This window comes from Cariama cristata, unplaced genomic scaffold (genome assembly GCF_000690535.1).
Source record: "Cariama cristata isolate BGI_N322 unplaced genomic scaffold, ASM69053v1 scaffold2978, whole genome shotgun sequence".
Classification (NCBI taxonomy): Eukaryota; Metazoa; Chordata; class Aves; order Cariamiformes; family Cariamidae; genus Cariama; species Cariama cristata.
In genome coordinates this window covers 3,540-31,442 of record NW_009632669.1, presented here as the reverse complement: position 1 = coordinate 31,442, position 27,903 = coordinate 3,540, and the positions used below count along the sequence as shown (strand labels likewise).

Here is a 27,903-nt window from a genome sequence, read left to right as displayed (position 1 = left end):
TCCAGCCCAGAGCGGGTGGGGGGGATTCCCGGTGTATCCTCTGCGGTCCTGAGTTTTGTGATTGACTCCAGGCAATAGCCAGAGAAATTGTTTTCTGTTTTCACTGAAGGAGGGTTGAAGTTTTGGGTTTGTTCTTGCATTATTGTGAAGCAAGACCTGGAAGCAGGATCGTGGACCCAAAAAAAAGGACCTCTATGTGAGGGAAATCATCTGTGTTGCAGACACAAGCTGCAGGGCAACCTTGTCACAATTTCTTGTGAATCTTTCTTCAGGTGCATGAGAAGAGGTCAGTTCTCTGTAGGTTTTGCCTCCGATTTCTACCCCAGTGTCAACAGGACAGTTCTGTTCAGACATGAGCCCTGGGACTTCTGCTTTTGCCATTCAGTGCAGGATTCGGGGAGAACAGCAACAGCTCCTCTGTCTCTACTGCGTCACCCAAGCCGGTCTAGAATATCTGGTGTCTCAAGCTGGGTGATGGAGCAGAATTCCAAAATAAGACAGAATATGCTAACAGGAACCATCTTACTGTCCAGAGACTTTGCTGGCCTGGCTACATTTAATGATAACTTCTTTCCTCCTGGAACTAAGTTAGGAAGATCGAATCATGAGTTGTCCGCTATTTCTGAAATTCTTCTAGAATTGGTTTTTGATGTGGCTTAACTTATTTTCTGTGCATCATTTCTTAATCTCGGTATTTTATGGTGTTACAAACACAAACGCAGTTACCTTGGGAGCAGTGAGTTTCAGTGCTTTCAAGTTTTCTTTAATATCGGCAGTGGGGAAGGTCTAGAGCCTGAGCAGAAATTTGTTCTTTTGATATTTTCTGTTCTGATATTACACTTGTGTACTCTGCTTAGCAAAACTGTTGAGATCCTTACCCTTCAGTCCATCCAAGGTCCTGTTTTGAGAAGTATGTTTTATAGACTTCTAGTACAAAGCTGTTCTTGTGTAAGGCTGAAGAGAGCTAGTCTGCAGCAAGTCTGACTTGCTGCTTTCCTTTCACACTGAGGGGAGCCTCACCCAAAGGTCTCATAGAGAAGCAGAAATTGGTCCCTGAATTGAAATCACTGAGTGGCTGCATTTTTAATAGCAGTATTTCTACTTCCCTTTGCTGAAATGCTGCCTTGAGTGCTTTAGCATAAGCCGAGTCAAAAAATACTATGGGTCAGTGACTACGGAGAGTGGTGAAAAAGTTCCTTTTATCTTACTAGTTTACAGTCATGGACTCCTCTGTAGTAAGGAGTATGTGAAACTCTGGAACTGGCCTTCCTACTAATCTATTTAATCTTGCAAAATTCTGTTGATGGTATTTCTAAACTGTGGTTATGTGTAGTTGTTAAGAGTCAACATGCATTTTCACTACCTTTTTCTTTCTCACAGTATTTCAACTCTAGAAGTTGCCAACTAGTGCTTGGAGCTGGTGCGTTACAAGTTGTTGGTTTGAAAACAATCACTACAAAAAACCTAGGTATGGATTTCTATATTTAAAATGTCAAAGCTTGTTCTCCTGCCTGTTAAAAAAAACAAACACAGAAAACCCCTAAACATTTATGATAAGCTATGTTTGTGCTGTGGTGCCATGGATGGAACACAGAGGGTGATAAGACCTTGCTGGTTAGGGAGTAAAACATGCGTCAAAGCTAGCGACTTGTCTGATTAAGGGGCGTGCTAAAAGCCATCAAATTCCTTTGCTGTTCGCTGGATCACTTTAAATGTAAAGCTTCACTGTGTTACATGAAGGAAACATAAGAACAAATATACAGGCTAGCAAGTTTTCCATGAAAATGTTTTGACTGCGGGAAGGTGTAGTTGCTTTTTCAGTGGTGACTTTGGCACGCTTGGAAGCTGCCTGGTGTTCAGATCTTGAGACTGGAGGTACGGAGGTGGAGGAATGGAGCCAAACCCCTGTCTCCACATGCATTTCGCTGAGCTGTGCTGTCCCGTCTGCCCTGTGGTGCCGCATTCTGTAACGCGGCGTCCACACACAGCTCCTGCGGGTTCTAACCGCGTGTCAGTAATGCGCAAAATGATTTCTGTGGGTGGCTCTGAATTGAATAGTAGGTCTTCGTGTGGCTGAACGTCCCGGCGCAGTCGGGTAGGGCTCTGTGCCTGTCTGCTGAATCCAGACTATGATTTGAGCTTGAGAGTTTCTCATTTTCAGTGTGCAGGTATTTAGCTGAATTGCCAGTCCCAGGTTACCTGCCTGGACTGCTTTAGCTGCTCTGAAAAGCTGGGGAGAACTAGGTGCCCGGTTCCATGCCACAAAAAAGTCTTGACAGGCTACTCGAGCCCCCCAGTTTTAAAGTATCTCCTGAAATTAAGAGCCTTTGGTTGATGGGTTGGAGCAGGTGTTTGAACTTACAGTTCCCACGTCTCAGGGTGTCCTGATTACCAGTCTGCGTTTCCCTTTTTGAAAGGCAATAGCTTGAGGAGGGTGGGTTGAGAGGCTTCCCCCCAAGGGGCCATGGGCCATAGTGTTGGAGCAGACACAAGTGAGCAGAGAAAAGCTGGATCGGGTCTTCGCTTCAGAAGGCTTGGCCGGTGTGGTGACCACGCTGGTACCGCTGTGTCCTCCTGCCGGCTCAGGCCGTGTTGGACCCAGGAGAAGCTCACTTTTGGGAACCTGCCGGCACCCCAGGCAGGAGCACAGGCTCTGGGCAGCTCAGCCCTGGCAGGGCAGGCTGTTTACGTACACCTCCTGCAGGAGAAATATTGGTGCCTTGAGAATGTGGCTGCGGAGGTTAGGTAGCTGATGAGTCAGGTCTTTTGAGATCTTTCTGATGTCTGCATGTGCTTGGGGCTGAAAATATCAGGTAGACACTTAAAGCTTCTTGTAAAATCAGTCCCTTATCTCATATCTTACAGAAGCTGGGTGTGAATAGCCAGGTACTAGTCTGGCCTCTTCACTGGGTGGGGTTTCCCAGTGGAAACAAATGGCTACCTCCTCCTTTTTTTTTTTCTTTTTTAAAAAGCAGCCTGTTAACAGATGTGACACAATTTATTTATGTTAAAGGAAATACAGTCTATACAAAGTGACTCTTCCCATGTAATAATTAAGTTATTTTTCTTTCCCTCTCTCACTTCTGGATTTACAGCCCTTTCTTCACGTTGCCTACAGCTAATCGTACACTACATTCCTATTATCAGGGCTCATTTTGAAGCTCGACTGCAGCCGAAGCAGTTTAGCATGCTCAGGCATTTTGACCACATTACGAAGGTAATTCTTTTGGCATTTCCTAATTAAACGCAAAGTTCTGCTTTTCAACTGTGCTCTGAAGAACATGGGTGCCATTAGATAGTAAATAAAACCTGCTTTCTTCCATTACAGGATTATCATGACCACATAGCTGAAATTTCAGCAAAGCTCGTTGCCATAATGGATAGCTTATTTGACAAACTATTATCCAAGGTAATGATTTATGGAAATAATTATACACTCTCTAAATTGCAATTGGAGGTCTCATTGTATCAGTCTAGATGTTTCAAGTGGAATCTTAAACTTTCCTAATCAGGACTTGTTTGAACTTCTTTAAACTGTATACACACAAAGCTCTGTGCTGTAATTCTGAATGTGTTTTGTCTTAACATTTGCTGCCTGGGTGTCATTCACCTTCACCCCCACCAAAAAAAAAATGGTTCGTTTACTCCTTCAGCCGCAACAGAAATGCTTTGGCTGGCGCAGATGCTCTGGGGTTTAGAAACTGAAGAGTTCTCCTACCCTCAGCAGTTATCTGCAGTCAGGCTGAGCCAGTTCCTGTGTTTCCTGCTTTCCCAACGGTGCCTCTTTGGAAGTGGGAAGTGTGTAATTTCCTTCAGCTGAGGAAACAGCAAAGAAACTGCTGAGGAAGAAGAATTTTTGGAGGGGAAGGACCAGCCCATCTGGGCTGCAGGCCTGGGGACGAACGGTCTGCGCTTAGCTGTTCCTGCTGTCTAGCAGCGTTCATAGCTGTCCTACGAAGTGCTCTGAGTGGGTTTTGGGTTTTGAGCAATCGTCGGTGGAACAGGTTGGTCCTGGGCTGGATCCACTCACTCTGACTCGCCTCAAGGTGGAACCCACTGACAGAAACTGCCCCAAGATGGGACCAGGACCTCCTCGGCCCACGGATCCAACAGATAAAATACATGAGCTTTTAAAGCTTAGTGTTTTTCTTTGGATCTTATGTTCTTTTTTTTTTTAAGAAAAAAAAAAAGAAGCTGTTCCATGAGAGAAAGAAATTAATTCTTTAGTGACAGATTGGATTGATTGGCCTGGGCCAACCTCTTCCTTGTAGGAGCTCATGAGAAGCACAGCATGTCCTTGCTGGAGCACAGGTTGGGGATGGGCTGATGGGGCTGCAGTGGGGCAGCTGTTAACAGGCAGCATTTCTGTCTTCCTTGCTGTTTCTATTATTTTATTGGTTATTTTATGTTGTGCTTTTTCTTTTCATCTGTTTCTTTGGGCTATCAAATAGTGTTACCTAAACTTAGAGAGGAAAAAAAGCCAAAGCATTTAAATGGGGATTCCCCACCCCTTGTCATGTTCACACTTTTTAAAACATGTTCATGTCCTTTTCTAAAGGTCCAGATAGTGGTCTGCTGCTTTTTTGGGTTTTTTTCTGCCACATAAAAATACCTGTTCTATGAAGTAGAAGGCTTTTTGGTCACTTCACCTCTTACCTCTTGAAAATAAGACAAGTGCAAGAATTTAGATTACTGATACTAAACAAGTTAGCCCATAACAAACCAGTAACACAGTTTATGTTCTTGATGGTAGGTAGTAAGTACCCATCCCTTACTGTCCTTCCATCTTTACAGCCCATTCTTCCATTGTGAGCTGGCACGAGATATAAACTGAGAATATTCCTGTCCTTTAGAGCTCTTAAAGGCTTGAGTAAGAGGGCCTAGCTCACGTGAATGCTACCTACAGAGTACAGGAGAACAGGAGACCGTGTCTTGATTTGCCTCCGTTACCAACATACCCCATAATTTGGCTCATCTTGTTCCTGAAATACTGAAATCTTGGCACTGAAGGCTGTGAAGAACATAAAAACAGGAAATTTGCAAATAGGCATGTCAGTGCAACCATGTCAGCCTGTTCTTTGCTTTATATATTTTTGTGAGAGTCCAAATATTTCAGTGCCTTGTGGATAAAGTGGTCACCTGCGTTTGAGCGTGTCAATCCGAATAAGTAAGCCAGCAAGTTTCATAGCAGTGCGTGTCCAGCATGCTTTGAAAACAAACCCTGCAAGGTCTAGAAACCTGCTTTGTAGGAGACAAACAGTTTGGTCCAGTAGATGGGACGTTGACCTGGCACTTGGGTAACATGGGCAAGTTAATTTTGTGTTTCCAGGCCATGTTTCCCTCTGGGAGCTCTGTGGCACAGGAGCTGTCTTCACACAGTGCCGCTGGGATGAGGCTGTGCGGCTCAGCGAGGCGTTTCACGACAGCACGGACAGTTCCGAGCATCTGCCTGTTAACTTTGGCAGGGAGATGAAACAGGAACAGGGGTATTTAACAGCTATAATTAACAAGTAGAAAAAGGCATAGGTTTTTAAAGAGGGATAAATGTTCATGGAAAAAAATCCAGTGTGAGTTCTTAGCTTCTCTTGGAGCTTGCTGTCTTGTGACTGTTTGGACAGAAGAGCAGTAAATTTTTGTCTGATCCCTCATGGGATTACACACTGTTGACCTTAGCTGGAGATAAAAACGGCCAGCACCTTGCAGGGCTGGAGCTCATGTTTCTTTCTGGTGCTGTTGCTTTTCTCCCGTGACGATGAAGAGTTTGATTTGTCTGTAGTCATGCAAGAGCCATCGCTGCAGCTTGCCAGTTCCCTTTGGCTTCACAACATACTGGTAAACTGTAAATCATTTGTTGCCTAACTCTCATGTCCTGAGGCACAATCCTGTACGCTGTGCGGCTGTCCCGCGCAGGGAGCAGGGCTCTTGGAGCGGTAAGCACTGCTTTTCTGCTATTTCTCCTGTCAAAATTAGGTCATCAGTTTGGCTTTTCCATAAAGATTTTTCTCAGAACTCTCCATTATTTTTTTTTCCCCTCTCACACTCAGGCAAGCTTTGTTCTCTTTCACAACTCAGGCTAACATAAGAGAGAGCATCTTCTCCAGTGTGTTTGTAAGTAATTTAGTTATAATGATTCAGCTCTTCCACTGAATTGTGCGAGGCTCTGTGGGGAAGTAGCACGCTACCAAAGGCGACCTGCCAGCGTTTAACCCAGGCCTGTGCTAGCACAGCCTCTCCACCGGGAACCGAAGAGCTGGCTTCACGGTTCCTGGGACAGTTTTCCAAAGTGCTTCAGAAATCACATTCAGATCTTCCCTCTCCAGGCTGGGGACGTAAGAATTTTGTTCCCTTTGTAGCAGTTCTCTTGCCATCTGGTGGTTTCCAGTGTCTTGGTTCTTGGATTTCAGTCACTGAGCCAATACTGAGTTTTCAGGAGCTTCCATTTCTTTATGCTTTCCTTTCCTTGTTTCTTCAGAAATTTGGATGTATATGATCTTAGAGAAGTGGTTTTCTGTCGTGAAGTACTTGAGGGGCGTATTCATCGGAGGTAGAATAGCTTGTCTGTCATTGACTCGTACAAATCTGAAGGAGAGGCCCAGCTAGCAGCCCGTGTGGCGTGCATCTGTGTAGCTGGAACAGTGATTTCTCTCTGCATCTGTAATTCATAGGGTAATGGAAACCAACAAAAAGTAAAGAGCAAAGAGAAGCAATTCGAAGTAACAAAGATGAATCGGTGAAGTTGGGAGATCCTCGGATTTCAGGCTGCTTTGAATGTTACTGTTTGCTTATAAAGCAAGGGAGTCCTTGGCTGAGTCAGAGCCTGGCCAGAGACCCTTTTAATTTGTGATATGCTAAATGAACCTTGATTCATGACGTCGTTAGCAACGCAGGGCCTCAGATTACTGTTGGAAACTCTCCTCTGTGAACTGCTTTAAAGTGGTAGAAGGGAGTAACTGGTTGTGTTTTTATTTCCAGTATGAAGTGAAAGCTCCTGTTCCTTCAGCATGCTTCAGGAATATCTGCAAGCAAATGGCAAAGATGCATGAAGCTATATATGATCTCCTTCCCGAGGAGCAAACTCAGGTGAATGTTATTTTTGAGATTCACGTAACACCTCCTTTGCAAATGTACGTGAACGCGGTAACAAGAGAGACTTCTGCTTTATCTAGGGGGGCAAATTCTTTTTTGAGTCTTTGTGAAACCCACGCGTTAAAGGGGTTGGCAGCAGTCACACAGGCAGCTGGGTCTGAACTGAAGTAAGTGTTTGGATGTGCAGGGAGAATGGTAAGACATGCAAAAAGAACCGACTGATTCCAGCGTTTTGAGCTGCATTTTAATGTCTGGAGAGGTGAATCTTCAGTTGAGGAATTAGTGCTGAAATTCGACACAAATGGCAACACTTTGAGGCTTGAGTACAGCCCTTTTAGGGAATTCTTCTGTAATGCTGCTCAAACGTAGTGGCTTCCGAAGGTGCCCAAGTGTATCACGCAGCCACATTGTACCAGGCGTGCTTTTTCAGTGTTTCGCTGCAGTTATTGCTACTGCAGAGTTGTAAATCTAAGGGCAGAAAGGACTGATCCAGTCACTGAATACACTAAGTTGTAGTTTCTCTTTTGCACTAAATTAAATGGTCCCTTCAAATTGTTCCTCATGCTTTCTTTAGGAAAAAAATACTTTAAGTGGTTATAGTACAGGAAAGAGATTTGTTGTCTTCTCGCCTTAATACAAGTTGCTAGATGCTTCAGACAGCAGGGAAGGAAAATTGATGCTCCAAAGAATGTGTCCTCTGAGTGCAACACGTAACAAATGAGGGTGTATGCTGTCCTGTGCGTTATAAATGGTATATGGCCAGAAAGATTAGGAGGGCGAGGGACTGGCAGAAGGGAAGATCGCATGAACTGTAAAACCAAAACCGAGGGTTAGTGATTTAAGGTGTTTGCACGGTAGTTCCTCTGTGTAGGCAGCGATGCAAGCACAGGGATGGTTCCTTACTCTGGTTCTGTTGTTTCTTCTAGATGTTGTTTTTACGAATTAATGCAAGCTACAAACTTCACCTGAAGAGGCAGCTGGCCCACCTAAACGTAGTCAATGATGGAGGACCTCTGAATGGGTATGTTTGGGCACTTTGGGATTTTTTTTTACTGCTCAATTTAAATAAGCAGGCTTTGTTTTCTGCAAGAAAGTTGTGATTGCAGAATGCAGCCAAGGTCCGTGTTTTAGTTTGTCCCATTTGAAGCTTTTTTACAGTAAAGGACATGACTTGTGCCTTTCCAGAGTAAGTAGGAATGCAGTCGGCTTGGTGATAGATCGGGAGTAGGGCGGTGATCTACTGGAAACCTGCTGGAGGTTTCCTCGTTCTGCGGACTGCTTTTTCTCCTGTTGTGTGCCAGCAGTAGCCACAGTTTAATTCACAAGAATTGCATGATTCATGAAGCAGTTTTGAAACGTGGATGATGACTCATGGTGCTAGCAAAGTAAAAATAGGAAAAAGTGGTATGTCATCTGTGCAATGGGCAGCTTCTGTACAGAAACTGTTTTTACAGCAGAACTAGATTTGAAATGGAGATGATGCTCACGGAGCTTTTCCCCTCTCCTGCCCCAGCCCAACCCTCCATCACCAAAACAGGTCGGCGGTTCCTCTCCTGAGAGGCTGTGCCTGGCGTCCCACGCCTCCCAGGAAAGTGTACAGCCTCGTGCAGCCTGAGCCCCGTTGCAAGTTGGATTGTCCCCTGGACAGTGGGGTTTGCAGTCCTTCCTAACGACCTGGGGCTGTTGAGTTGCAGTGTAGTAAGGGTGAAGTTCAGTCGGCCTACCCACATGCCAGAAAGCGTTGTCTTAGGTGGAAGAAGCCAGAGAAGAAAGTTTATAAATAATGTTTCAAACGTTGCTGGAGTGAAGAGTTTTTTTCCTGTCCAGTTTATTCTTACTTGTCCTGTTTTAAGCTTATTCATCCTTGTACTCTGAGAGTTTGTCTGAAATGGTTTTCTGTACTTGCGGTGTGTTCACCAGGTAACATCCAGTTGCCTCTGGTGCTCACTGTGGTATTTGTAAGCCCACGAGCTCACTGGAGAGGAGTTGAGGCCGCAGCAGCCCCAGCTGAAACGAGAGCCCCCGCAGTGTGTTCGGGAGCGTTTCACACTCGGATTTCGAGTCCTGAACAGGGTGCTGTGCCCTCCTCATCCTGCTCGCTTGGTCTGGTTTGATGCTTGTGGCTGGGTGGCCTAAAGGCCTCCGTTTTGGATGGGAGAGTGGGGTCGGAGCAGGCGTTCCTGGGGCCGTATCGCCCAGGGTGGGCACCCTTGTGCTGCCCAAAGGGTCTGTGGGCTGCAGGAGGGAGCAGCGATGCCCCGAGTCTGCTGCTGCCGTGGCAGGAGTTCCTTCCTGCAGAGCACAGCTCGCTGGGAGCGGGGACCTGGGGCCGCTGGAGAAGGGAAATGTCAGGCGCTGGATTTCACTCCCTGCTGTCCCAGCAGTCTTCACTGACCTCGTTTTTAACATCCTTTTCTGATCCTCATCCTATTTGAAGCTGCTTGTTTCTGTAATAATGGTAAAAATCCTGGTGACTTTTTTTTACAATGAAAATACAACTTTTATGCCTACATCTTGCTGCTTTCTAACTAGAAACATCCTGATCATGTTTCCATCTTTCCCTGATGTTACAACGATGTATGAGGGATTTTTAACTCCGTATAAACTGTTACAAACAATATGACTTTTGCCGGTTGCTTTTACATTAACCTTCTAGAAGACAGAAGTTAATGTTGCAATAGTTAATATTCTAAGTCACAATGGAATCAGGGCTTTAAGTCTGGGATTACAGGGAGAGAATGGAAGTTTTAGCTGCCTACTACTGCCTGCCGCGGTTTCTCAACTCGTCGTTTGGTCTCCCTTCCCTATAACTAGTTTTACACCTAGCAGTCACCCTGTTAGGTACGATCACTGCTGTAAAAAACCATGGCTGTAGCACTGAGTTTTGAACTGACACTTCAGTGCTACGCCTGGATTAGGTATTTGAGTATGTAGTGCCGTAACGGTGTGCCCAGGTCACGAACAAAGCCGGGTGGTTTTTCTGAATGCTCCAGGTGGCTGCGGTCGGTTCGGACACTAACCACTAACCTTGTCCTGTGTTCCCCTGCAGACTGGTTACTTCAGATGTAGCTTTTTACACTGGAAACCTTCAAGCTCTGAAAGGCCTTAACAACTTAGACCTAAACATGGCTGAAATTTGGGAGCAGAAGAGGTGATAACCCCCTGGGAGCAGTCCCTTGGCTCTGAGAACAGACCGACTTTCTTCTAAGCAGCGTGACGACCGTGAGTCCGAGCAAGGGCCCCGCGGCCGGCGGGGGGAACCCGGCTCCGAGTGAGCTGCAGGGAGTGATCTGGTCAGCGTCCTCCGGCAAGAAACAAGTGATCGGCTGTCTGTGCAATGGGTTTTCATTCTCTCTGGAAACAGACTCAGGTTTCTTTGGACCAAATCCAAAAGAACACATAGCTGTAACACAGCTGTAGTTGTCTAGAATGCTCTGTATATCTTTATATTAAAAAGATGCTTTGCATTTCTTCTAGTGCAATGAAATTCACATGGTGTCCCACCTTATTTAATGATGGTACAATAGAAAAATCTTGCAGTTGGAACTCTGTAGAAAATGTTTTTCTCTATGAAACTATGCTGTTCTAAAATTTATTTTTTTACAGAACTTTATATAAATAAATGTCTTTTGATTGCTTGCATGTAGGATTCAGATTTGTTAGGGAGCAGTCCTGGTTAGGGGCCTTTCTCACAGCTGGGCTCTAAGCTGCCCGCTGGAGCTGCCATTTTCTAACAAAAAAGCCCGTACCTCCGGGACAGAGCTGCGAGGGGTCGGCGTTAGCAGCGACAAGGCAACCGCGGGCTTCTGGTGGAACCTGAAGGTGGCAGAAGGCCGGGGTGGGGATGGTTTAGGACTGGGGGGGGCCAAGGGCAGGCCACAAAGCGGTGCGTGAAAAGGCAGAGAGGGGCACAGGAAGAATTTTAAAGTGTTTAGGCTGCTTAGAAAAGGTTGCACCCTTAAGGAAGGTGCAACTGAAATTAATTTATTTAAGAGTTTTTACTACTACCTTCTAAGACTGGACGCTGCCAGTACCAAGTCCAAGTGCCTGTGTATTTCACCTCACACCTCTTCACCTCACCTGGGTCGAGTGCCTAACCCTGTGACGACGCTGTACGGCGGAATGGTCCACAGTACGCGTCTGTGCCCATGGTTTCTTTGGACAGGCATGCTTATCTGTTAGCGTAACAGATGTCATTCATTGTCAGTCAAAATAAAGCTCTAAAATCATGGCTGTTTTTAAAGACCAACTTCTTTAATGATACATACCAGTGTTATACTAAGCTTATAAAATAAAGTTGTCTGCATGTAAATACAAGAGAAACATTAAGAAATCAATAGTGATCAGGACAGGGATTTCAATTCCTGTACAAATTTAGAAATGACTCAAGATAAATTAACATACATGGCTGTGACAGTAGGAACATGGGTGTGGTCAATATGATCCATTTATTGAAAAAAGAGGGCAGATGAAAGATTAAGAGAGGAACAGGAGATCCAGTCTTAAACGGGATGTGAAAAAGCAAACGCCACGCGTGGCTACCGAGGCGTTTTTCTCAAGTATTAGATTCTTTGGGCGAGTTTGGAACACCAGCGCTTCCCCCTCTCGCACTACGGGAAGGGAGGTAGTGACAGCCTTACCCCAGCATCTCGACGTATGACGGGGACAGGAGATCCCAGGTGGGGGGAGTTAAAGAGGGCGGGAGAGTGGTGAGCACACCAACTACAGGGTTTAGCAGTAGTGAAACTTTTGGTTTCCAACAGTGCCTGCCACTTATACTTCATAAAAAGTCACAGGAGTAGTAGCTAACTGTGTTGTTGTCCCACATCTATTGCTTCACAGCTTCATTTCTGCAGTTACAAGCCATTCAAAACTACTAAGTGTTAGAGGCAAGCCTCTGAACTTCTGATCAAAGAAGATCTGTCCATCTTACCGCAAGACAAACAGTATTGCACTTCAAGGTCATATTAACTGAGTTACAGAATCTCTTTAAGGACTGAAGCATTACTATGCACATCCATTGCGCTATGTGTCTGCTTAAAAAGATAAGCACGAGAAATTAATGTTAAATTAATACTGCAGGGTACTGTGAAGGTGACAAAGCATAGGCCCTCTGTGTACTTATAGTTCTAATGCTTAAAAGGTTCTTCCATGATGAGGCACTGACCGCGCCTGCACCCCGACTCAGTGGTCCAGGATCCGAAGGTTGCCAGATACAATTTTGTTCTCTAGTAGAGCTCCAGCGGGGATGTCAATTCTGTCGCCGTGGTTTGCGATGATGATGACTGTTCCCTGGATTTACAGGGAAGAAAACAAGCGGTTAGAAACTTGGCATTACCTGTCGACTTGGAATTCACCAGGGTGGTGTGGTATGGGGGCCCAGTCAGGCGCTGGATGCAGTCGGTTGTAGCCTTTCTGCAGAGACATTTATTTTTCTTCACCTCCCACAACAAAGGTTTTAAACAAGCAAGACTGGAAACGCTGTAGTTACCAGCACACCAGATACTATCAGCTTACAAGCAGAGCTGATGCCGCCTTTGAAGACACCTGCTCGCTGTAAGCGCTCTCATCACAGCTGCTTGCTTTTTTAGGTGGAAACCCGTTACCCACCTCCGTATGGCGGCACAGCTCCCCAGCACAGCCGTAGGCCGACACACAGGAAGAGCTGGGGACAGGCAGACCTGCGTCAGCGTGCGGGCTGGGCCCAGCCGAAGCCAGGTCGAGTCCTGGTGGCTGCAGCCCCACCGTGCACCGCTCTGTGTCAGCAGCTGCGCTGCCCTGGGCTGTCACCGGACCACGACACCGTGCTGCTAGGGCTGGCCAGAGCCGAAGGACGAGCGCGAGAGAGACATCAACCTGCTCGGCTTCAACATCTACTGCTCGCTCTAGAGCCCCACGCTGGTGAGCAGGGGCCTGTGGCTGTAAAGAGCTGAGGGACAGAGACGTAAGCGTGGTTCTGAACAGAGCGACGACGCCTGTGGCGCTCTCAGGGTCTGCAGATAAACCTCATCTCTCCCTGGGACTGCAGAGAGCAGCAGCTACAGCGGTAACACCTTGCACTCCTTCATCATGGCCTCTGCAGTCCCTGGGCCAGCTACTTCACTCCTAGGCGTGCTTCCCCGGACTGTGCCTAGAGGCACCGACTTAGGCAGGATCGGTTACCACCAAGGAGCAGAGCTCAGTCACGTTTATTGGAGGAGCGCCCCAGTTTTACACACTCACCTTTAACGAAACATTCTTCCCAAATGTAACGTCACCTGAAACCGTGAGATGATCCAGCTCCAGCATATCTGGAATACTTTCAAACCTCCGCAGGTAATCCTGAACCTGTTGGAGAGAAGAAAGACCAGAGACAGTTTTAAATCTGCCTGTGGATTAAGACAAGTGTGGGAGCTTCCTGAAAAGTCCTGTCAGGGGCCTTTCCAGAATCTACATCTGACTTAATGTGAGAGTCACTGCTCTGAAAGCAACGTGGTATTGTCACAGTTCTTTCAGTGAGAACTATGAAAAAGTGCGGGCAGCATCCCACCAAAGCTGGGTAAGCTCTAGAGAGCACACGCAACCCAAATCACCTTCCCTCTCCTCAGCTGGTGGGGTAAAGGAGCACCCAAGAGCAGTACGACATCACCTGTCTGGTCAGTAGTTTGTACGCTAACAAACAGCCTAACAGCTCTTTACAAAGAGCAAAAGGGAACACCCAGCTGGGCAGTGGTAGATAAAAAGTAAATCTCCCTTTTAACTTACTTATTGCTATGGACTATATTTTTGTTCAAAGAGAGAAAAACCAAGTGTAATTACAGGAGTTTACCTTTGTGAAAGAACTTCCCAGTTTGACAAGAGGCACTGTTGGGAATTCACGCTTCTCGCTCATCGTTAGAGATCCAGCATTAAGGCTATACAAATTAGACATCACAAGCAAGAGATCCGACGTGGTCTTAACAGGCAGAAAACGACTACGAGGTACGTTTATCCCCAGAGAGTTCTCAAAACTCTTAATAGCAGCACCAACCGCGGTCTCCAGCTGGATAACATTCAAGCCTCCATCCAGAGTCTGGAAGAGAAAACTCGGGTGAACACGACAGCAGGTAACGGCACGCGGAGCCAGAGACCAGCCCAAGTCAGAGCTCTGCGTTTACCGACAGAGCGGCTCCTTTCCAAAGGCAGCGGTCCCTGTTCCGTTACGTATAAACAAACAGTTCTTTTGAGTCCCATTTCCTCCAAAACCAGCCTAGCTGATTACCTTTGGGTTAACGATGATCTCCATGTCAATAGCATTTTTCTCTTGCAGCCTTTTAATCGCAGACAGAGCAATCCACAAATTGTTGGTATTGAATATTTTGAATTTTGACACGGACTTGAATTCATCCACGTGTGCTTTTGGGACCTGAGCTATCTCCACAAGCCTCAGCTTGTTTTCGTATTGTGTAAGCGTGCCACCCTGCAAGGGTCAAAGAAGAAGTCTCAAGCCCTGTTCATGAGATGCCAGAGAAACACCCCCCTCGCCCCAAAGAGACGCACTGTTCTGGTGGCATTTAAAGTTGAACCTCAGTGACAACATGTTGCTTGTGTTCAGCTACCAAGTTACTAATTATAGAGCGTGTTTAAAGTACAGTCAGAACTGTCAAACGATCGTGTTTCAGCCCTCTAAGACAGTTAATTCTTTTAATGAAAGTTGTTGAGAATCTTTTGCGAGTGCGGCTGTTGTCAAAAATCACCTTCAGCAGTACTTTGCCAGATTACAGAGCAAAATCTACATTAAATCTAGTAGTTCTGTATTTGTGGCGCTTTCTGGAGAAACAAGCGGTACTTCAGTGACCTCAACTGTATTACGCTTAAGAGTGCATGTCCGTGGCTCTGTAGGACTAAGTCAGAGCTTTCTCAATAGCTAATGCAGACAGAGAAAAATCACATTTCTTCCCCGTCCTCACATTTAAAAGAAGAGGCAAAGTACAGTTAGGGGACAAATTACTGCACGCTAGAAGTATTTGATACGTGCCATAAACATCCAACAAGTCGTCCGACCTAGACTTTGTACAAGGGCAAGCGGTGAGGGCAGGGGCAGGCCGGCAGCCACGCCAAGCCGAGTTGTGCAACGCACACCTTGGCACCTGGGTCAGTAGCCGAGGCGGTGTTCAGTCAGTAGAGATCCAGCGGCTGTTGGATCCCACCCCCCAGTGCTCTGCCTTCACCATCCTCAGACTTCTCCCCCGGCTAAGCGACAGTTTGGAGAAGGTACGGAGGCTGTGACCTGCACCCTGCAGAAGTCGCTTGTGTTTTCAGTAATCGCTCCAGTCCAGGCTGTCCTTGGCTGCTGTGGCCCAGAACCTAGATCCAATTTGCGCCGTGAACTGGAACTTCATAAACTTGCTGATTTTGTGCATCTCAAATTAGATCACAGCTGATGTGTTAAATGGTGCCTAAAATAGCTATAAGAAGATCTAATGTATGTCTGAATTCATGCATATAGAAGAGGCAAGAGGCTGAGATTTTCACCGACATGCGAGGCACAACTCTCTCCCTTTACCTTCACATCCGCCCTGGTTTTGTTTGTGACTTCCATGACAAATTCACAGCGTTTCCCGTTGGGTGGGTTCATAAGATGGTTAAGAATGTAAAGGTCCACAGTGGCACCCAAGTTGTCTATATTGGACACAAAGATATATTCCTTCCCCTCTCCGATAAGGTTATCCAGCAGACCAGAGTTATAGAAACTGGCGTAGATGTCTCCGTGGCCTGGGGGGTACCAGCACTCTGTATTCTCCCCTGAGTAAGACACATCCTTGGCTATTGGCAGCAGAGTCTCCTTGTTAATTCTTGGATACCTGGGAAGACAATGGGTTTTGTTCAGTTCTCACCAATGTCACACCAGCGTAAAGAAAGGCAAAACGCAATAGTAAAGGTGCAACTACACAGGCTTTTTCAGACAGCTCTCGAAGGTACGCTTCCTAGACCAGCGTAAGTACTCAGAAGTGAAAGACCCACCCAAATACTGAGCTATCGCTGAGAAGCTACAGAATGCGATCATTCACAGATTTAAAGCCACGGTTCTCGGACCATGCTGTAAAACAGCTTTCCTCTGACGCGCAAGCTCAGAGCATGCCAAGCGTGCCTCTGACGTCATCAGCCACTTTGGATTAGAGTTTGTTCTTGATAAGGAAGGCACGTTCTGTCTCCCTCCACAGCCCAGGTACCCTAAAAGCCAGTTCAGGACTCAAGTGGCCGGCATCCAGCACACCATTATTCATTATTTCTTAGAAACTCTGTCCCCCCTACACCTCTCACCCAAATTTTAGTACATTGCCTTTGACTCTGCTTAACGCCCTGATGTTTTGGTCTTTCAAAGAGGCCCAAAACAGAGACTGAACATGGGTACAGAAGACACTGTTGCCACCTTGGCATCTCAAAACTAAAAACCCACACCGTCTGGAATATGGAGAAAAGCAAGCTGGTGCCTCCTTTCACCCCAAGTGGAAAAGTTTTTTGATACCTGCTTTGGTTAAAAGTATATATCTTCACACGGCTGTGACTGTATTTCTGCAAGATTTTCTTCGTGTCATCATCAGTGTTGAAGGAATTCATAAGAACAAGAGGAACATCGGTGTTGTAGGATTTGTTTAAATGCTGAGATGGGAAAGAAATGGTAAATTCAGCATGTACGATTAGCTTTAACTCCTAAGATTTCAGGAGAAAGAAATTAGATAAAACAGACTGGAAATAATACATGCATGAGACAAAAGAGAGATGCGCTTATGCTGACAGAAAGGATAATAAATCAAGTAAAGGAAAACAAAGCCTTCTAAGTACTGAAGGTAAGACCCGCATTAATTAATGTATAATTAATCTTTGTCCTTCAATCTGCATCAAGATTTAAAATTTGAAAAGCACGACACCACAAAATGATCATTTTAACTTTTAGGCTACTGTTGGTTACAAAAGGCACATTTTCCCTCAAACGATTAAAGTCTGTCAGGGTGAAGTTTCAAAACCTTCTCTGCACATAAGCAATTCTGGGCCTTCTTGGCAGGCTAGGAGATGGACAGTAGTATGAAGAATACGTAACGAATGAAGTGTCACCATGTTAATTATCTGGGAATCCACAGAACAGAGCTGAAATACACGAGCATTTCCATGTGCACAGCACAGGCAAAAATCAGAAAACATGACAGCGTGCCACCAAAAACAGAGTGTGCAGAAGAAAAAAAAAAAGATACTTCAATGAGTTTTAAGCTTTGTGTAACCGATCTCCCTGGTCTGCTGGGGAGTGTCTGGGATCATTACCCTCTGGTGGAGTCAGAGACCTCCACAATGACCCTTCTGAGAAAGCGCCCGCAATGCCAAAGGATCAGGACTGCATTCGTTGGATATAAATTGAAGTCCGCCGCAGAACTTTCTAACATACATGGGAGAGTCCCTCCAAACAAACACCACACTGAAGCAAAAACTGTTGGAGCTCCAGAAACTATGGAACAGGCACACCCGATTTCCTACTCTAATGACCGTTTTAATTATCTGCTGTAAGAGGAATATTCTGCATTAAAAACATACGCTGAAGTGTCCTCTCTCAACATCAGCAGCTGTTACTTTCTTTTACTTTTCTGTCTTCAGAGGAAAATGCCAGCAATCACTTCCAGCATGAGAGTTTTAATTTGACAAGGAACTTGGAGCTGCTGTGAAGAGCTTTGTTCTAATGCACATTAAAAAAAGCTTTTAAGAAGCTAAACTTAAACGTCCACCTGGAGGAGTCGGAAACGAGCCCAGGAGTTAGCCCTGGGCTGGCTCTACGATTTGTTTGTTTGTGTTTCTGGACACAACCACCACTGTCCGGGTTGGTGTGCAGAGGCCGAATTGCGATTGTGCTAACGTGTGGAACGGACACAGTTCAATCGCTGATTGCTCCGTCCCTTTCACACCTATTCTTTCCAAAGCAATTCTCCACTTCACCACCAGACCTCGCTTCCCTCTCCTCCTCCTTTTGGCAAACCTCCCCTGTGATCTCTCGTAAAGGCCCATACAGGAGCAGCTCAGTATGTCTTGCTTCCTCCAACGTAGAAAGAAAAGCCCATCAAAAGTTACCTCAATCTGCTGAACTGTCAGATCCAAGAAGGTGTTCTCGTTCCGCACCCCGATAAGACTTTTTGGGCCTTTACAACCCATACTTGTGCCCAGGCCGCCATTTAGTTTCACAACCACCAGCTTGTTCAAGACAGAAGCAATGTTATCGGGCAGTCCTCTGGCCTTTATCTTCTCATAGGGCTGGATCTGTAAAAAAACAAACAAGAAAAGAAACCACAACAGCAGTCAGATATTTGGAAGGAAACCGCCTTCTCCTATAAACCTTCAAAACTTAAAATTTGGCAATAATACCCACATTTATTTCTACGGCTTATGACACTAAAGAACATTTGCAAAATGAGTCTACAATAATCTGATTTGTTACAATACAAATAACCCAATTTGTTACTACAATAACCTCTTTTCTTGAGAGCTTCTGTAGACTTTGTGACACCGGTCACGATCAGCTTTGTCCTGAAGAAGAGATGTCTCTGTCTGCTCTTCCAGGTAGGGGGAAGTGACTCGATGGAGAAGAGGGGTAAGGAAGAAGTCAGGCCAGTTATGCCACTTGCCACAACCCTCCTCTTGTCCTGCAGAAGGAGAGGGGGTCTCCCTATGAGCCGTCGCACTCACTTCCCCGGTGAGATGACCCCCTGCAGTCAGGCCACAATTTAAGGACTCAGACCCCGCATGCAGGACATCAAACTTTTCTCCCCTTAGCAGCTTAAAACTCCCAGTAGATTTTTGTTTTAGTACTTTGTTCTGAGGTCATCAGAGGCAAAATCCTTGGCAAAAGACTGGTTCTTTGACTCAAACTAAACCAATTTTTATTCCAACTACTAGTCCCATATAATAATGGCGTGCTGCAAAGTGGAAGTAAGTTCCTAGTCCTTATCCTGCTGTTTTCAGAATGTGTTCATCCAGCTCACATTAAACCGTGCAGAACATCTTCTGCCTGGCTGACAGCTATATCCTACAGGTTTGACAACAGGGTACGGGCTACATTTGGGGCTAGAGATGGAGAGCAAAATCAGGCTTGTAATGACAGCGTGCCTTGCATTTGGCATTGCTTGTCCCCTAATCCAAAGCACCTAAGTCAAAGAAACAAAGGTAACAATGCAACGACAACTATCATGCCAAAACCGTCAGAGCAAAATCAATACAATTATGCTTTAGCCTGCCCTTCTAGAGATTTTCTTTTGAAGAAAAGCCTTGGTGTTTCAGTGCTGTGTGTATTCTAGCAGCAAGAAAATGATTTTTAGTTCCGATAAGGGGTGTGTAAGATCCACAGCTGATTTCCAAAACCAAATACATACAGAGTAGTTTTCAGAACTGTGTTTGCTTTGGGCAAGTCAGGCTGAGGTTGAAACGGAAACTCGTATTGCACTGGAACAAGAGTCGTATTTCTTACTCGAATGTGCGGGGGTAGAGAGGCGAGTTTGCGCAATTCCAGCATTCCAGTATGCCACAGGCGGCAGATTAGAGCAGATCCCTCACATTACGGAAATTCTGCCTTACGGGATCTGGAAAGCTTATGGTATATATTTAAAGATAAGATCGCTCCATGTGGAGTTATCACAGCTCAGGCAGCAAGCAGTAACACAATCACTGCCATTTCACAGAGGACACAGGCAGGAACTGCTTCCCAAAGTTCCTAGAACTTTTCAGGAACCAAAGTGTGCAAAAAGCAGAATCTTGCTGTGTTCTGTCAACAGAGATTGTGTTAAGGCTGGGAAGGCGCCTTGGAAAACGACTGTTCCTCTCGTTAACAAAGGGAGGATAAACACTGATTTTAGTGTACTGAAGGTACATCAGAAAGCTTAATGAACAATTCACTAACAGCAGGATCTACAGAGATTTACACTCGGAGATTTACTACTTCTCATCCACTCCAAGGTCAGTACCAGTCCCGATTAGACTGCAAATGGATTTAAAACATTTAGATTTGAGCTTTAGCTGGGTGGGATGCGAGTCACACCCACAATGTTCAGACACCATCTGAACAGCCAAAAAAATGATTTCAACTTCCAAGTCTCACTACGTTCCTCTTGCATCACTCACAACATAGCTCTCCAAAAAGAAGAAAGTCTGCCACTCAGTTCAGGGCCAGACTGCTTAAAAAATCATTTGCTTTTGCTAAAGTGCCAACTACCCTTCCATGCCTTCACTATCATGCCTGAAACTAGCTTATGCGGAAAGCTGAGAGTAAAATCCTGCCGAAGTTAACGCTTCCATCCAGGCCCTCCATCAAGGACTTAGTTCATTGGATATTGCATCAGCTACAACACACAATTTATAATTCAGCCTCGCTATTTCAGTTTCTTCTGGCACAGGCACTGGAAATGACAGTTCCAGTCAGTCTCAAACTTGGCAATGAAGCCCTGGATCTTGAAGGGTCTTTAAGTCAGAGAATAATAAATGTCAAGAACTCAAATTCAAGGAGGATCACTGCAGCATCAGGCCTGCTGGGTGACAGTGCTACCACCTAACAGTTCCAGTCATGTGTAGGCACTAATATGCAGAACCACCTCATCGCCTAGGAGTGTGCGTAAGAAGCGCTCCGCAGTAATACTACCACCTAACAGTTCCAGTCATGTGTAGGCACTAATATGCAGAACCACCTCATCGCCTAGGAGTGTATACACAAGCGTAAGAAGCGCTCTGCAGTAATAAAAATCAATTCTTGCTCTAAGGGTTTGGAACAGTGGACTTGACAAGTAAGTCCTGATGGGGAAATACTTCAGGAACAAAAATGGGCAGGAATGACATGGCTTACAGATGCATGACTACAGTGTTAGTCACTTGAGCCATGTCTCAAAACTGTGGTTTGGGATTGTTCTAAGATGACATATCTAGCTTCTTTTAGATTTCGCAGACCACGCCACAGAAGTGATTTTTCAGAACAGTTTGCATGAGGCAACGTTGGGAGTTTCACTAACAGATTTCAGAGGCATACTCCTACTGCGAGGAGGTTTGCAAGAGTTTGTCAGAGACAGACAAAATGAGCATCAGGGCTGTGGTCGTGGGTAGACTGGAAAGGAATACACCCATATTAGTCAATATGTACTTACAGAACAACAAGGAAATATTTACTCAGCACCAAGGACAGTTTTAGAAATAGCACCAAGTGAACCCTTAAAACCTGTTTCCAGAGTTGAAGATTAGGAAGGCGTTTTGCTTTCCTAATGACATTCTTTCATTTCCTTCACGATATAGTTCATTGAGATGACAACCTGAGCTGCAGACAAGAATCCAAGCACTGGGGAGGAAAAAAAAAGCCTCTAATAGACAAGCTCCTTTCAGACTGCCATTACTTCGGATGCTCTCTTTACATCCTAGGTGAGGTTTCTGCATTGCTGTTCTGAGGTTAACTTGATCACTGCAGTTCTCTCAGAGGCCTCCCAGCAGGACTTTGCTATGGCTTCCAATTCAAACAAACGGATCACCGCAATCTGCATCAACAGGATTAAATTACACTTGCCGTGTCCACATTCTTTACCTCCTCTCCTTGTTCACCGGCACCCTAAGTACACTTCCCTTCTCTGAAGACAGTAACAGTAATAGGTCCTAACTATGCCAGCTATCACTGGTAAGTCTTTGGACATATGGAAGCAAAGCATCTGGAAGGAAAAAACAAGTCAGAAGTTTACCAATACAGTGTGAAATGGGCTCAGTCTTCTGTTATCATTGTCTGGAGCTTACGAGTTGCTTGCCTGTCGGTATTAGTTGTTACACTGAAAACATGGAGGTCAGGGATCAAATCTCCCATTGCAGACAAAAATGGAGGACTATTACAAGACAACCGTTTCTGTTTCAATTAACTGACAGGAGCCTTTACTTGTCAGTAGATGCTTCAGGAAAGTACAGAAAGGTACATTCAAAGAACAAGTACAACGGATAACACACGAGATGACCCACAGGAGTCTGACCAGAAATTCTGCTCCTGTGCAGCACAGGCCCATGGCACTGGGCAAAAGCCTGAAACCCCTTTCCAACCTAATCTGAAAACCAGAAGTAGCTTACATAAAATAGAAAATTAAAAGACAAAGCCTATAAATGCAATAAACTATTCAGGAACTTTTTAAAGCTGTTAAAAATAAACAACAAAAAAACCCAACCACCCCACGCTTTGGCGCATTTTTTGGGTGCTTTTATTTTTTTTATAGATATACACACATGTGCATTTCTGTTTGTATATACACACAGACATATCTAAACAGATACTTTGAGCTCTACTAGGTATCAGCTGAAGATTACACTTGTCAGAATTCTCTGTGCTTCAGACTGACCAAGCACCACACCAATTCTTCAAAACAATCCCAGGCAAATAAATTCACACTGGGGAGAGAAAGTTGATGCTTTCTAGGCCATGATCCTTGCAGTGTGAGATTCTCAAAAGCAGCCAAGCACCCCACCACCATCACCACATCTCATAAAACAAGGTCGGCCGTAGGGGCAATTATAAATCACTTGCAAGATTACCGACTTCCCAAACGGGTCATGCATGTACCAACCTCTGTGCTGTTCTAACAGGACCAGGACGAGAGCACACTGTGAGGTTTTATAGCTAGGAAAAGAAAACTCAACTGGAACTGAACAGAAGTACTGAGAGAAGGTCAGCATATATTCACAGATGGATACTGGTCCCAAAGAACTCCGTACTGCAGTCTTTATTCTGAACCCTTCTAAAGTTATCACCCCATCTAAAAGCTCATACTGTTCTTACCTATACTAGCTAGACTAATAATTCTGGAATTCTGGTCTTTAAGAAATCAACTTTTATCTAACAAATCCACAAGTCATACCCCTCAGTAAAGAATAATTTGAGAGAAGTTACACCGCAGGTCACTTGACAAGGGTTTCCTGTAAGACACGTTTCACTTCCCAGGGTATGTCCCCTACACAACTGACATATTAAAAAGGAGGTGGAGGCAGGGTAAATATAAGCAGGGTTTGAGGAGGGTAGGGGGATGGAACTCTTATGGTCAGCAAAAAAAGAAAATAAAAAAAAAAAATACTCAAGAAAGTTAAGTTTGTTCTCATTTTTTGAGAGCGCTCAGTCCACCTCCTGCCAGATCAGGAAGTCTAAGTATCATCCAAGTAATCCTAAAGAAAGAGGTATTTATTATGAAGTGAACAAGGCATGGAAGGAAGTTTGTTTCCAGGTATTTTTCCCTAGCTTTCTTCTGTGACATTTACCAAGTATGATTATTTGATTTGGAGTTCATGCTAGGAAGCAAAATTTCATTTAAGATCATGCATGCATCTCACCTGGCCCAAAGCGACCGGATTTTGCAGACTTCTTACCTTTCTCTCTCTCTTGTCAAAAGCTGCTACATAGTTAAGGGACACGTCTGAGAACGAGCCAGTACAGGTCTTAAGGAAGAAGGGAGATACTCTGTGACCTTAAGTTAGACCTTTGTCCAAGTTCCTTTTTTTAAACAGCTTGCCGTGCCTGGGAATCTCCGTCAGTCTATTTCAGTGTCTTTCCATAACCCTCCTGTTTGACATTTGCTCCCAACGTCCTACCCGGTAATTTTCAGTCCTTTACAGAACTTGAAAGGTGTGCAAAACTTTAAAAATAGACAATAGCTCTCCCTCGCCACAAAGCAGCCCATTCACTCGCATCAAATTGCTGTCATTTAATCCCAGGCCTTATCTTGACACAGGGAACAGTTTATTCTTTTCATTGTTGCAACTACCTTTTTACATATTTAAAAGACTTATCACTCCCCAGAGTCTCATCCCCCCTCTAGACTAAAAGCAACCCCCTTTTCTTCAGCCTTCCTCATAGGTCATGCTATCCAGAACTCCAATTTCTCACCTTGGCCTCTTCATTGAAGGCGGATTTTTCCCCCCAAAGCGACACTTCATTCAGTGTAGAAAAGAGAGACATCACATGTTCTTGAAGTTAAAAGAAAACACTCAACCTTGGAAAAACCCTAGACTTGCTCTAAAACAGCATCATTCTTCAACGCTTTAGAGAGCAGCGCTGCATCTGTTCTGGAAGTAACTGGACAGCCCGCCTTTCAGTTGGGAACAGAGCCTCAATTGAATCGCCACAGAGAGGCTAAGAGAACCCACAAATGTGTGAGGACACAGAAGTCCCGCAACAGGCCAAGATCTCTACACTGGGAAAAGCAAGGATTCATAGCACAACTACACCGTTAGTTACGCAAGAGTCAAAAGACAGCCTAGGGCCGCAGATGAATCAATAAAATGAGGTTAGGTTTAATAGGAAGTATTTATTTCAGTACTAAACAGTGCTGAAAAAGAAATATCTAGTGCTTTTTTAGCAGCAGCTCAAGTGGCAGGCTATAAGTTATAACAACATAGAAGACATTAGAAAATTACACTCATTCCCCCCCCTCAACTGCTTTCAGATTCCTCGCTTTTACTGAGCTGCTGTAGGTTACAGAGGTTGCCAAATGAGCTATATAACCCAGCCCACTTGCCATATGTCCCTTTCAAATTACTTAGCAGAATGGCTCACTGGAAACAGTCTCATCTGAGATGTGCAACCTCCTCTCACAGGCAGGAGGGAAACAGGAACAACACGGGTCCTACCTACTTCCCCTCTAACACAAGTTACCACTTGCTCCAGAGAAGGTACCAAATGGTAAGATGGCATCGGTCCCATTTCGTTCCCCTGCTCAAAGGACAGCTAACAAAATAACACCAAAGAACTTGACACATATGTTAAGCAGGACCTGATGTGCAGGAACACATGCAACATATGTCAATAAATAATTATTTTTCAGTTAGAACCCAAAGTGATGTCCTGCGTGATTTTACAGAACCATGGCAGATATATCTGTTCTATGGGCGACCACATCATTTGCTACAAGTAGCAATTATCAGTTTTATGTTCCTTACAGACTGTCACTTCATCACAACTTACAGAGTCTTCTGGAGGTCTCTGAATCTTCCCCCAGTCCACAGATGGTCCCTTTTCTTGTAGGAATCTATGAAATAGCTTCTTAAATCCTTCTAGGTCCTTTTTAGCGTGCTACAAAGGAGAAATGCATTAGTTAATGCTGGTACTCAATGCATACCTATTCAATCACAGAAGCATTTCTACAAACTTGATGTACAATCTAGTCACAAGAGTAATTTTATCAGCACTGAAATAGACATGCTAAAATTTAAGTAAAATCCTAAAAGGTAGCAACAGCTCATCTCCGCTAAAGCTCCGGGTACAAAACCAACTCAGGTACCTAAAAGACAAGCCTTTAGTCAAAATCATAACCATTAGAATTCGACCCAATCTTCAGGATAACAGCTTTACCCTCCCTTTCTGTAATCCACTGAAGATTACATAGAACCTTTAATAACTAAAGATGATTACACACTTAATAACTCTGTCACCCAGTCTATATGGGACTGAAAGCCTCCTACTGACATTGTATCCAGGCTACTCTTCCACACAGGATCAGAGCATGTCCTGAAAATAAGGATCACGGTTTTCTACGATTTGTCTCCCTGTATAATATTTGCCTTAATTTCCTGCATCTAATTTCTCATGCTCTGACCTGCGTCCACATCACGCTCCTTACCTCTAGCTCATTTGAAGGTGCGGTTGCAAGTATCTTATCAAGTTCCACTTTCATTGAATACTCCAGCTCTTGTCGAATGACTTCCTGGAACTGTGAAGTGCCAGCTTGAGACATTGCTTTGCTGAAATCTTAAATAAAAATAAAAATGTGGGTTAGAGGAAAAAGAAAACTGGCTTATTTAGACGACATGTAGCCTTCAATTCTCTTTTAAAAGTTAATAAACTCACATAATCTAGTCTCATTTTATTACTGCGCTAGCGCTCCAGGAATCTGAAGGTTTTGTTCTTAGTAGCTTGGAGAACAGACCTTAAATTGGGACCAAAGAACAAGCAGCCTTCTCTCAAAACTCAAAAAAGTCTCAAAAAACCAACGATCCATCTCAAGAAGTGTCGGCAAATCCACAGCAGTACACTTTTTTGCTAGAGAGCCAAAGAATCCACATCCTACTACACCAACATACTTTAGCAATAAAAGCATGAAAAAGCTTTTCACTAAAAAAATTCTTTGATGTAGAACACTGTGATCGAGGGTATCCTTTTGTTCACACAAATAAAAACATACGCTTTAATTATTTATACAGTGCGCTTTCACGCGATCTTCAGTTTGTTCCGGTAGATATTCCCTTACTTTATCATAAGAGTATTTTCACACTCCAGCATGCATTTCAGTTACTAAGCAACCTAGAAAATTAGTCTGTCTATCATCTCGGCATTTGTTTTGCTTTTGAAAGCGATAAGCTCCGTAAACGTGAAAAAGAGTACATACACAAATGTTCTATACGGTAAAGTCCACATCGCAGAAAGAAACGGGAGATAACATGGCTTTATTTTCCAACAGAAAGCATTCGAAGCCAGCGCATTCTCAAAAGACATTCTGCGTATGTTCTCTAAAGACCTCGGTTAATTTAATTTCTGCCAAATCCCTTAAGTAATCACTTCTCTGTAACACAGAGGGTGATGTATTGCCAAATATAGCTGGGTTTTAGAAACACCCTGAATACTAGTGCAAAAAGGGACAGGAGGAAACTTTGCAAGTGAACAGAGTGATACTGCTAGAAAATATTGTTAGAAGAGGAACCTGTGTTTAAAGTTTACTTATTTAGAGCATGCATTAAAAGGCTATTCTATTGAGAATGTCTAAGAAAGCCAGAGGCAGCTCATTCTAATACAATTTTGATTTTTTTTTTTTTTTAAGCAAAGTATTCCACAGCCTCAGCCTCAGTGACAGTATCTAATCCTTGCTTTGAAGCCCACAGAAGCCATTTTCCTGACTGCACTGTTTTGCAGGTAGGGGAGGAAAAAAAAAAAAAAAAAAAAAAAGACAGACAAGTGCTGCAGTGCACATACAGCGTGTGGTGCAACACAGGGGAATCGCCAGCTCAAGACGAACGGTACAACGAACAATAGGTTCTTTTTTCAGTCAAATGCTTCATTTAGTAGTAAGAGCAGGTAACAGTTGAAAGTCTGTTAGGCAAATCTTTCCAGGTCAAAGATGTAAAAACACAGACAGCTCTTCGTTAGGAAGCACTTCCTCCTACAGAAAAAACGAGGAGGTCTGTACCAGCTTAATGCTTTCATACCGAACTGCTACAAGTACTGCCTTTTCATTCACACGTTTTGGGCTGATGCCTACCGAAACACTGTTTAAACTTCCAGAGAAAGAACTGCCAGGAGACACTTCCATAGGTTTGCAATCCTCCCGGCAACACGTTGTAATACACGACTTCTGTTACAGCAACAACAGTGGCCATTTCTCACAGCCCATCAGCCTGCAAAACATCTGAACCTCCCAATATGATGCAACGCAGCTCAGAAGAAACTCTGCAAATATCAATGATGCAACAGAGACTGTCATGCCTGCTGTTCAACACATGGACGCCAAGTGAGGCAGAGCCAGCAACTTTCCCAGGCTGCCATGTAACTAGGAAAATCTTGTTCGCTCCTATTAGCCAAAAGACTTGTGTCTACCAGATGAAAGTATTTACAGATCAAGTAACATCACAAAGAAATCAAAAGAAAAAGGCACCATAAAGGTAAATGAACGATAATGTCCTGGTTTGGGGTTTGTTTATAAAATACTATAAATTCTCCACAACTTAATGAGCAAACACTAAACGCATTTGATCACCAACATCCTCGCAAACCTGTTGCTTTTCCCAAACCCCAAGCGCCAAGCGCGCAGACCAGCCAGCTAGACGGGACGTTCCTTA

General features: G+C 44.5%; 2 protein-coding genes across 3 annotated transcripts in view; one reads left to right on the top strand and one right to left on the bottom strand.

The window, feature by feature from the left end:
* VPS54 (vacuolar protein sorting 54 homolog (S. cerevisiae)) overlaps positions 1–10,566 on the top strand; it is a 43,121-nt gene extending 32,555 nt beyond the window's left edge. For both annotated transcript variants that reach the window (XM_009706435.1, XM_009706436.1), the window contains exons 17-22: positions 1,381–1,468; positions 3,096–3,217; positions 3,329–3,409; positions 6,973–7,080; positions 8,013–8,107; positions 10,136–10,566. In XM_009706435.1, the coding sequence (XP_009704737.1) occupies positions 1,381–1,468; positions 3,096–3,217; positions 3,329–3,409; positions 6,973–7,080; positions 8,013–8,107; positions 10,136–10,241 (600 nt within the window). In that variant the 3' untranslated portion in view covers positions 10,242–10,566. The remainder of the gene's footprint in view (positions 1–1,380; positions 1,469–3,095; positions 3,218–3,328; positions 3,410–6,972; positions 7,081–8,012; positions 8,108–10,135) is intronic.
* Positions 10,567–11,320: 754 nt separating this feature from the next.
* On the bottom strand, positions 11,321–25,825 carry UGP2 (UDP-glucose pyrophosphorylase 2). Its single transcript, XM_009706434.1, has 9 exons — positions 25,695–25,825; positions 25,040–25,147; positions 18,160–18,345; positions 16,574–16,707; positions 15,611–15,908; positions 14,327–14,524; positions 13,895–14,137; positions 13,309–13,413; positions 11,321–12,378 (listed from the first exon to the last, which is right to left on the bottom strand). The coding sequence occupies exons 1-9, from the start codon at positions 25,806–25,808 to the stop codon at positions 12,271–12,273; spliced, it is 1,494 nt and encodes a 497-aa protein (XP_009704736.1). The 5' UTR covers positions 25,809–25,825; the 3' UTR covers positions 11,321–12,270.
* Positions 25,826–27,903: the final 2,078 nt, after the last annotated feature.

Coding starts and splice junctions, on each gene's coding strand:
- UGP2 (XM_009706434.1), bottom strand. CDS start 25,808: ATGTCTCAAGCTGGCACTTCACAGTTCCAGGAAGTCATTCGACAAGAG. Junction 25,148..25,694: donor CACCTTCAAATGAGCTAGAG/GTAAGGAGCGTG, acceptor TCTCCTTTGTAG/CACGCTAAAAAGGACCTAGA. Junction 14,138..14,326: donor AGATCATCGTTAACCCAAAG/GTAATCAGCTAG, acceptor TTTCTCTTCCAG/ACTCTGGATGGAGGCTTGAA.